At 33.7% G+C, this 11078-nt stretch overlaps 1 protein-coding gene and 1 pseudogene across 1 annotated transcript; both read right to left on the reverse strand.

Moving 5' to 3' along the window:
• Positions 1-3132: 3132 nt before the first annotated feature.
• LOC143555725 (heat shock 70 kDa protein 2 pseudogene) lies at positions 3133-3494 on the reverse strand (annotated as a pseudogene).
• Positions 3495-3819: 325 nt separating this feature from the next.
• On the reverse strand, positions 3820-6022 carry LOC143555724 (heat shock cognate 70 kDa protein 2-like). The gene is made up of 2 exons (XM_077045228.1): positions 5785-6022; positions 3820-5703 (listed from the first exon to the last, which is right to left on the reverse strand). Exons 1-2 carry the CDS (start codon positions 5996-5998, stop codon positions 3959-3961), a joined length of 1959 nt encoding a protein of 652 aa, XP_076901343.1. The 5' UTR covers positions 5999-6022; the 3' UTR covers positions 3820-3958.
• Positions 6023-11078: the final 5056 nt, after the last annotated feature.

The raw sequence follows: 11078 nt of genomic DNA on the forward strand, positions 1-11078 counted from the left end.
GGAGTGTGTTAGAACTATAAACATTATTAGAATATATTTTCATACTTAGCATTTGTAAATAAACATTAGTACTTAGGTTATTGTTATTATTATTATTATTGTAACATAGGTAGTTGCCGGTTAACCTTGTCACAACCAATAACGGTTATCTTGACAATTATTACAGTTATTTATAACTGTAACGGTTTGGTTAGCTGACAATTAAACCGCCAAAACCTTGTGTATATAAGGGTGAGGGCCGACACCTTTGTTGAATCACCCAAGACTGATCTTAAGTTAATAATACAAGCATCTTAGTTTATCAATTGTTGTTGTTATCATAAATCGTTCAATCTGTGTTCTTTGATTTCCAATACGTCCGTCCCTCGAAATTTTCCGAACCCATAAGTTTCTGGATACGCTATGTAACCTTTTCAACTTTTAAATTTGTTTTTATTTTATTTTGAATAATAATCCCTTCTTTAAAATCCATCTACTCCGCGCGCAGGGGGGGGGGGTAACAGGTTGCAGTCAAAACTCCGGCCATACTTTGTTCGAGTCAAAACGAGCCTTTTTAAAAGGTCGATTAGGGTCGGTCATAATGGGTTGCGACCAAAATTTGTACGAGTCAAAACGGGCTATGAACAATTGTATATGGGTCAGAGGTAAGTTAAATACAATAACATCATGAAAAAATGCTCACACACAACGTCAATAGTTAATGGATATTTTAGATACTTGCAGGTAAGTTTTATGGTCCAACTTGGTATAGTTGCAAAAAAGATCATGCTTTGATGTTCTTGTGACAAATATTTGTTTCAACAATGTATGCAAAAACCGACATGGAGTATCTGATCAGCTTTGTCTAGAAAATCAGCAAATTGAACTTCTGATAGATAAAACAAACACCTTTTGACCAGATCAATCAAACATTTAAGTGTAAGTGCGCATCTGGCCTTGGATCGGTACGAGCTTCACATCATCGGTTCAAACTGAGCTGTAAACGAACTGAACGTCCCGCGAACAGTTCATGAACCGTTCAGCGGGAAGTTCGTTTATTAAATTAGCAACCACGAACAAGAAATTTTTTCGTTTAGTTAACTGAACGAACATGAACAGAGGTTGTGTTCGTTCATTTGTGTTCATAAATGTTCGGTAATGTCTTTATTTATGTCCATATACGTTGTTTGTTTATGTTCGTTAGTTAAAGGTTGCTTTATATTTTTATAATATTTTATTTGTAATAACCAACTTAACTTGTAAATTTTATAATTTTTATTGTTTATGTTTAGTTAGTTTGTTAATGGTTTGTTTTATAAAATCTTGCTTTAACTAACGACAAATCTAACTTGTGCTTCGTTTGCATTATTAGAATAAGTCCGCCGATTGCGGATGATTATGTTTATGATTATTATTATCTCAGTTTCTTAACTATATATTTCTTTAAAGTAATTATGTTTAATGTTTTGGATTAAGAGTGTTGCCTTTTTTTTTTCTTAAATAGCACATGTTTGTCTGCGTTCGAAAACAAGTTCAATTCCATTAACGCACGAACATGAACAAGATATTGCGTTTAGTTAGCGTTCATGAACCGTTCGTGAACAAGTTTAATGCTAAGAGAACAAACATGAACAAGGCTTTGTTTGTTCGGTCCATTTACAGCTCAAGTTCAAACACTAAACACAGGGCATCAAAGCTAAGTGCAGCCTCATATAGTTCTTTTTCTACAGCTCTCTAGGTACCACTATAAGATCATGAGAATGAATACTAACCATTTTTTACTTGTGTTTCATTTGAAATTATTTTCTTCCTCTCATGAACAAAGAGCTAAATTCTGAATTTTGATTATTCATATCAGACCTGTTGCCTTCTATTAAAGTTCTGTTCATCAACCATTCATGTTTAGACAGTAGTCTTATTTGGACTCTTTGATCCGTATCAAAATTGGGTTGAGACGGGTCATCACATGTTTAGACGGTCCGTCTAACCTTCTATTTTGACCCATTAAGGCTAAAAATCATTTTGACATTTTTCCGAAATCCGTTTATATGTTATAAGACTTTATACATGCTTAAAACATTCACTAAAACTCCTGGAACTAGTTACGCTCGAGGTTTGAACAATAATAGCTTGGATACTCGCTTAAATATAACAAACGAGTTTTAAACAATTTAAGGGATACTATACCGTACTTCCAAGCTTATGCACAACCTAGTAATTGTTGGACTTAATTTCCGTCTTTCAGTGCAATTTGAAGTCCGTGGCTTTTTGTTGATTGTTATAGATTGATGGTCTTCATTAGTAGGCAACTCAACCTTAGGTTTGTGCTATTTGCCACTTAGCCCAAGTTGTTATGCAGGGATTTTGGGAATAAGTAACTCAGTTTCTATTTAAATTAAGTAATTAACTAACTTTAACAAAGTAAGTTGATATTTAGATTGCATATTTAAGTAAATTTGTATGCGAACTAAAGTAAGTGAAAGGCTGTATATAACCATAGCTGATGGGCCAAAATTGATTCATACATTTTTCACTTGACAACAATAATCAAATAAAATACTATTATTTTGTGTTCTCTAATAGGTAACCAACCCCATGACCCTTTAATATTAAATTCAACTTAGACATTTTTCTACTCTTGAAATGGGCAAAAAAGTGGTTTAACTCATGTGATCATCCTTATAACTTATGAGCACTAGGATGTAGCCCAATACCCAAACAACCTAATCTTTTAGGCCATGGGGTCAAAAATATTATGCCATGGGGTCAAAAAAAAATAACAAGAACAAAGAGGTAATATTTTAGAATGGGATGAACTGACCCACAAACTCACGGATAAACATCGTTAGAACATGTAGAAGTAGAATAGTGCGAATGACCAAAAGTTGTGTTTGTGTTGAATAACATTAACACGGATTGACTTTTTAGAAAGTCAACAGGGAGTATAGAATCAAGTCCCAGATTTCAGAACCATGAACCATAATTCACAAACCCAGCCCATGGGATATAACGATAAGAAACCAGTTTTTAAAATTAAAATCTTTTAATGAACTATGAACTCACATTTGCTCAAAATACAAAACAAATCATATCAACCAAATGACGTTACAAGCCAAACCAACTGCTCAAACATAAACCAAATGACATTACATTCATCCCTTAATGATCTTAGTCCACCTCTTCAATCTTGGGCCCAGCTCCGTCACCGCCAGCTCCACTATACGAAGTGCTAGCGTCATCCATACCTCCACCCATACTGGATCCATCAGCACCACCCTGGTACATCTTAGCAATAATCGGGTTGCAAACCCCTTCGAGCTCCTTCATCTTGTCCTCAAACTCTTCAGCCTCCGCCAACTGGTTTCCATCCAACCACTTAATCGCCTCCTCCACTGCGTCCTCCACCTTCTTCTTGTCATCAGCCGACAGCTTTGACCCAATCTTCTCATCCTTAATAGTATTCCTCATGTTATACGCGTAATTCTCCAACGCGTTCTTCGCCTCCACTTTCTTCTTATGTTAGAATGCTGTAAGAACTCTAACCAAGTAAAGATGATATTTGTAAAGATGATATTTAGATACTTTAAAAGATATACATTATGTGCTTAAAATGAGATCTGAGAAATTATATACAGTTGATTATGATCATCTAGTTGTACTTAAGAGAGGTTAGTGAGATTTTGTAAAAGTTAGCAGATTAGAGACTTAGAAAACAGCTTGATATTGAATACTTGTTTTTGCCTAAGAATTCATAAACTGAATTGAAAAAGATTAATAAACATTCAACATTTGAAGAAAGATAATGATATGCATCACACTACAAAATCAATTTAAAACTAAACTTAAACCATCATCTTCATTACTTATTTCAAAAGCTGCATACTACAACACCAGAAACTAAACAACTAGAAAACATCAAAACCCAAAAACCACCACCACAGCACCACATTCCAGCCCATACAACCACAATCCAAACACCTTAATCCACCTCCTCAATCTTGGGTCCAGCACCACCAGCCGCGCCACCAGTCGAAGACTGCCCATCCTCATCCATACCGCCCATATCCGGCCCACCAGCACCACCCTGGTACATCCTAGCAATTATCGGATTACACACCCCTTCAAGCTCCTTCATTTTGTCTTCAAACTCTTCAACCTCAGCCAACTGGTTCCCATCCAACCAGTGGATTGCCTCCTCAACCGCATCCTCCACCTTCTTCTTATCATCCGCAGGCAGCTTCGAGCTTATCTTCTCATCCTTGATAGTATTCCTCATGTTATACGCGTAATTCTCCAACGCGTTCTTCGCCTCCACTTTCTTCTTATGCTCCTCATCCTCCGCCTTGTATTTCTCCGCCTCTTGTACCATCTTCTCGATCTCCTCCTTCGACAACCTTCCTTTATCGTTAGTAATCGTGATCTTGTTCTTCTGCCCGGTCGTTTTATCCTCAGCCGACACATTCAAGATCCCGTTAGCATCAATGTCGAAACACACCGTGATTTGCGGAACTCCACGAGGAGCCGGTGGGATCCCGGAAAGCTCAAACTTCCCCAACAAATTGTTATCCTTGGTTCGTGTTCTTTCACCCTCGTAAACCTGGATCAAAACACCCGGTTGGTTATCCGAATAGGTGGAAAACACCTGCTCTTTCTTGGTGGGAATGGTGGTGTTTCTCGGTATCAAAACCGTCATCACACCACCCGCGGTTTCCAGCCCCAAAGACAGAGGCGTCACGTCCAACAGAAGCAGGTCTTGAACCTTCTGGTTACCTTCACCACTCAAAATCGCTGCTTGAACCGCAGCACCGTACGCCACCGCCTCATCCGGATTAATACTTTTACACAACTCCTTCCCGTTGAAGAAATCCTGCAACAATTGTTGCACTTTCGGGATACGAGTAGACCCACCAACAAGAACCACATCATGAACATTGCTCTTATCCATCTTAGCGTCTCTCAAACACTTCTCCACCGGCTCCATACACTTCCTGAACAAATCCATGTTCAATTCTTCAAACCTCGCGCGTGTAATAGTCGAGTAGAAATCAATCCCTTCGTACAAGGAATCGATTTCAATTGTGGTTTGGGCGGTCGAGGAAAGCGTTCTCTTGGCCCTTTCACACGCGGTTCTCAACCGCCTCAACGCCCGTGGATTGCCACTAATATCCTTCTTATTCTTCCTCTTAAACTCCTGAACAAAGTGATTCACCATCCTGTTATCAAAATCTTCACCTCCCAAATGCGTATCACCCGCAGTCGACTTCACTTCAAAGATACCTTCCTCAATAGTAAGCAACGACACATCAAAAGTACCACCACCCAAATCGAAAATCAACACGTTCTTCTCGCCGACACTGGAAGCTTTCTTGTCCAGCCCGTACGCGATAGCAGCCGCAGTGGGCTCGTTAATAATTCTCATAACATTAAGCCCGGAGATGACACCAGCGTCCTTGGTGGCTTGACGCTGTGAGTCGTTGAAGTAAGCAGGCACCGTCACCACCGCGTTTTTGATGGTGGTCCCCAGGAAGGCTTCAGCTATCTCCTTCATCTTAATTAAAACCATGGATGAGATCTCTTCAGCAGAGAACTGTTTGTCTTCGCCTTTGTACGACACCACAATCATCGGCTTGTCACCGGCGCCTGGGACCACTCTGAACGGCCAGTGCCTCATGTCACTCTGCACCGACGGATCTGAAAACCTCCTTCCGATTAAACGCTTAGCATCTGCAACAAAACATATAACAAATTACCGATTTAGACATGCAGATACTAAAAACATTAACATGCAACAGAAAGAGGTCATACCGAAAACAGTGTTGACTGGATTCATGGCGACTTGGTTCTTGGCAGCATCTCCGATCAGACGCTCGGTATCCGTGAAAGCAACATAAGACGGCGTCGTTCTGTTACCCTGATCATTAGCGATGATTTCAACACGGTCGTGTTGCCAGACGCCTACACAGGAATAAGTGGTTCCGAGATCAATTCCAATTGCCGGACCTTCACCTTTTCCAGACATCTTTCCGATTACACAACAAGAAACAGAAGATTTAGAAGATATTGACTTAAAAATCTTAAGATATTTTTGTTTTGAATTGTTAATGAAGAATGAAAAGGAAATTGGGCGGTGTTATAAAGGGAAAAGGGGTTGAATTCCAGAATGTTCCTGCCTCTTAACACCGGGCAAATGTCGTATTTTTGGAGAGGGTACGTGCTTGATATTTTTTTTCAAAATTTAATTAATATATTATTTGGCGGTGTTAAGGTTCTTTTCTACACCTAGTTGGTTCCAGACTCTTCTTTCTTTTTTTATTTTTTTAAACTAGGTTATTGACCCGTGTATGACACTGGTGGAAATATATAAATCGTGTAGCAATCACACGTAATTTTAAACGATATAATAGTTTTGATATATATTTGTTGTGACAGAATCATGATATATAGTTGTTAATAATACCAGTACCAAAATAAATTATTATTAAACATAGTTTTCAACCAAAATAGCATTCAATTTACAATTGCTTTTCCCGGTCGTCGAGCCTAATCGACTCGACTCTTTTCCCTGCCCCCCCCCCCCGCCTCTCACTTCGTTTCGTTATTCTTCAGTGCTTAGAAACATGATTAAAACTTCAAAATAAAAATTCACAAACTACTAAACACTACCTTATAAACCACATTTGTAGTTTTATTTGTAACTTTACCTTCATTATCTATAATATAAGCATTTTAACACTGTCTCTACACTTCACTCGTGATAAAGCTACATATAGTTGACCATGTGTAAACACTGTTTCTCGCAGGTCTATCTCAACTCTTGCTAGTGACTGACGTTGACTTTTGTTAATGTTCATTGCAAAACAAACTGCAACTGGAAATTTTTTTCGTTTCAATTTCAATGGAAGTTTCTTAACTAAAGGGGTTAAACCACTACGAGTTATATAAGCGCAATAACCAATATTAGTACCTGAAATAACATTTACTTCGATAAAACGCCAGTCCAAGTTAATTACTTGTAATATAGTGTCGTTGCACAAACCGTTCTTCTATTCAATATTCCATAATAACATTATTGGGACACCAACTTTTAGAACCAATCTATGATTAGGCATTCCTGACATCTTTAAACCATTTAGGAAATCTGGTGAGTGTAATGTTGGATCGAAACCAGACCCAACACTATCAGACTGATCTATACTATCAGAACTGACGTATTCAACTTCTTTTCCAAAAAAAAAAACAATAAAAATCTGCCATTAATGTCTTGGACAACCTCATTTAAAAGTGCAAGTATGACCTTTTCTTGAAAGTATGCAATATCATTAAAATTGTCCAATAATGATGGATATACAAAATCAATCAAATCAGAAATCAGATCAGATGTCTCACCAATCAAAAGATCATCTGGTATATCTATAATGCCTTGGCCGTCATTTTGACTGACAAGTTTTCCTTCACCAAGTTCTAACAGTCATTCTGCAAATCTTCTGGTAGCTTCCATATCTGATGATTGACACACGACAACTAACCTCATCTTTTTTGTTAGCCTAAGCACCTTGCATTTGGACCAAATGTGGGACGAACTAAGTTATGTAAGGCTTCAAAAGCATGTTTAAAGTCTCATCTAAGGCTTCAAAAGCATGTTTAACAAAAACATATTTTAAAGTCTCATCTAAGGCTTCAAAATCATGTTTATGTGTTATAGGATCCTCGTCCCATATAATCAGATCTGTTTTCTTCATTAAGTTGCAAATATCTGGATTTCTTGTTATTGAACAGGTAGAATCTAATAACAAAACAAAATACATATAAAGATTTGAAATCCTATTAACGCCTAAAAATTGAAATATTAACACGTTGAAAATGATACTGAGTGGTGTCTTGCCGTTGACACTGCACGTTTCAAAAAATGCCTTGTTATGTAGCGTTTAAATAGTATACAAAATATATTAAATTGACTAACCGTTTGAATTACTTCGCTTACTGGAAGAGGATGATTCAATAATATTTCGCTTCTTTGATTTTGAAGACATCTGTAATATAATATAATAAGGTTATCATATAAAAATACGAATAACTTAAAAATGTAGACAATAACAACGTATATAACGTGGCATATGATTGTATTGATATAACGAAGGATTTTACTACAAAAAAAAAACAACATACATTTGTCAACTCTGAACAAAGAATATCGTTTAACTTAAAACGGTATGAACAATTAGAAAAGCTTTCATTAAAAAAAATTATAGACCACCAAGATTGACTGTTGACATATTGTGTGTTGAATGGAGATAAAAAAATGTGTAGATTAAATACTATTTAAGTTTCATAGGTAACTTATGGTTGGTAACTTTATGTCAAACCTATGTTATGAAAAGACAAAGCTAATTTTTTGGCATAAATAATGTTTTGCATTAACAAAAAATTCGACCAATTTAACTAATTAAATGGGATAGCTGCTTTTGCTCCTCCATCGCCATAATTTGATTCATAAAGTTTATTTGATTCGGTCAAATCATTGACTAAGTTCATGGGTAATTGGTAGACTAAATTTCTGAATAAGAAAGTGATTATCATTAATACACAAATTATACATCTTTAACTAATTAGTTACTAAAAACGTGTTTCAAATATTTAACTAACAAATTAATTATAAAAATATAAGCCTCTAATTTAGGGTAATATATAGTTTATCGGTTTTTGAATTTGGAATTCTAAGATTCATGGAAATAAATAAACATATTTAGGAAAATGTAATTATGACTTTCTATTATAAAATCATCTCAAAATAAATATGATATGATATTAACAAAACAAATCATCTACCAAAAGTAAGTTATGTAAAAAAGATGATGAAAACATAATTTATAACGTAAGATTTAAACGTGCGAAAATATACGGTACAAGATAAAAAAAAGGTTTTTCATGTTGGTAAAGCGTACGAATTATAATGCAGTAAAATACATTAAATTATGTCAAACTATATATATTGGGATTTATGGTAACTCCATATATATTTAAAACAACCAATATTGTGTATTCAATATGATTAGTGTGCCGTGAATTTATTTGAAGAAAAATGTGTTGACAAAAAATGTAAACATCTTGATAGTTTAAATAGTAAGAATATACAAAAAGTTTATTAGTAGCCATTTGATAACCAAAACCATACATTGATTTAATAAATCTATGTTTTCTAAACGTTGTTTGAGTTTTATAAAAAACGGAATTACATGTGTTAATACAAATCGCACAATCTTTCCATAAACGGAAAAATTATGAGGGTTTTTATGAAAGTTAGAATTATAACTGGAAGAAAAATAATAATTAAGCCAAAATATAAGCCTCCCGTTTAAATGATTGGAAGACGAATATTAAAATTTTGAACCCGCTAAAAATCTATGTATAATAATAGAAGCATCAAATCCGGGTAATTTTGAGGTCTACTTGTTTCGTTTAATAAAGTTTGTTAATATATATATATATATATATATATATATATATGAAACTAAATGTAATGTTTGACTTTTTAATATAAAATCAATACATAATAATACTATATAACATCAAACAAATAATTTAAGAAAAATATAACATGTAAATGACTTTGTAGTAAATATGTAAATTTTGACTTTGTAATATAAAATCAACCCTATATGATCTTTAATATAACATATCATCTACCAAAAAAAAGTTTTGTAACAAATACGTCAAACATATAATTTATAATGTAAGTATTAAACATAATAAAATATATTGTACTATATAAAACATAGTTAAAATTTAAAATGTAAATAACAATCAAGATGCAATAAAATACATTACCTTATTAAAAAGTAAATATAATTGGATTTATTGTAACTTATACATTAAAATGGACGGTATAAATGACAAATTGTATACAATATAGTTTCTTCTAATATAGAAACCCCATTTTTAATTTACAGCAGGTTTTTAATAGTTATTAATTTTTACATTTAATATAATTAAGATATTAACCTAATTTGATGGTTACAACACATGACATGATTTCCTAACATAAATCGTGGTACACAAACACCAAAATCCAAAAATTCCAAGCATTTGATGATTTACATAAACTTAAATATTTTAAAATGATATGAAATTAAAACTTAATACTTTATTTTAATGATAACAATCCAAATGTAACATAAAAAAACATTTGAAGAAGTCATAACACGAAATCAAAAATAACATAAAAGTGACTGAATAAGATAACGAATTGTTGTTTCAAACCAATTCATTATCCTCCTCTTTCGTGCCACAAACATCAACGTTTGGCTTCTCATCTTCGATAGCCATTTTCAGCTATTTTCCAAAAAGGTTTGCCTTGTTATCCTCAATAACATTGTTAGAAAATAAAAATACAAACAAACTATTAATTTTATAATAATTAACATGTTTGAATAAGGCTTATAATGTAATATATTAATTACACAAGTAGGACAAAAGATATCTACCTTACAAAGAAACAAACAGGATATTGCAAAAGTTGGTGTGATAGTGTGAAAATTTTGGGTGAAGGTAACAATATATATAGATAGGTAATATGAGTAATATTTTTGGATAGTTAAATAAAAGAGGAATGCAAAATATAAATATTATTATATAAAATAATTATGGATTTTGAAAGCCTTGAAATATGAAACAAATTGAAGAAACTAATGGAAACATAATCAATTGATAAACTAATAACCCTCTAAATTAGCCAAAATTGAGTGCTTATATTATTATAGTTAATTTGTTAGTTACATACTTTAAAAATGGTTTTGGTAACTAATTATGCCAAATAATGATAATCACTTTGATATTCATAAAATTAGTCAAACAAATTACCAGTCAATGTTGTTTTGAATTTGAGAAACATAAGTTATGCCAAATAAAAAGTTGATCTTCCTGTAACAAACATTTTTCATAAACTTCCTCTACCATATGTTACCTATGTAAAATGAAATATTATTTAATCTACACAATTTGTTGATACAATTGATTTCATTTTTGTTATGATTTAGTTAAGCTATATAAAGTATATAATAAGCTATATAATGTATATAATTATTTGAATTATAAGTATAAAA

This window comes from Bidens hawaiensis, unplaced genomic scaffold (assembly GCF_021521415.1).
Source record: "Bidens hawaiensis isolate Kalapana, Puna unplaced genomic scaffold, B.hawaiensis_p1.1 tig00018272_1, whole genome shotgun sequence".
Lineage (NCBI taxonomy): Eukaryota > Viridiplantae > Streptophyta > Magnoliopsida > Asterales > Asteraceae > Bidens > Bidens hawaiensis.

What these genes read in the sequence shown, in the direction of transcription:
- LOC143555724 (XM_077045228.1), bottom strand. Translation starts at nt 5,998, where the DNA reads ATGTCTGGAAAAGGTGAAGGTCCGGCAATTGGAATTGATCTCGGAACC. An exon ending in TCCAGTCAACACTGTTTTCG is followed by an intron (nt 5,704 to 5,784) that starts GTATGACCTCTT and finishes GTTTTGTTGCAG; the next exon opens with ATGCTAAGCGTTTAATCGGA.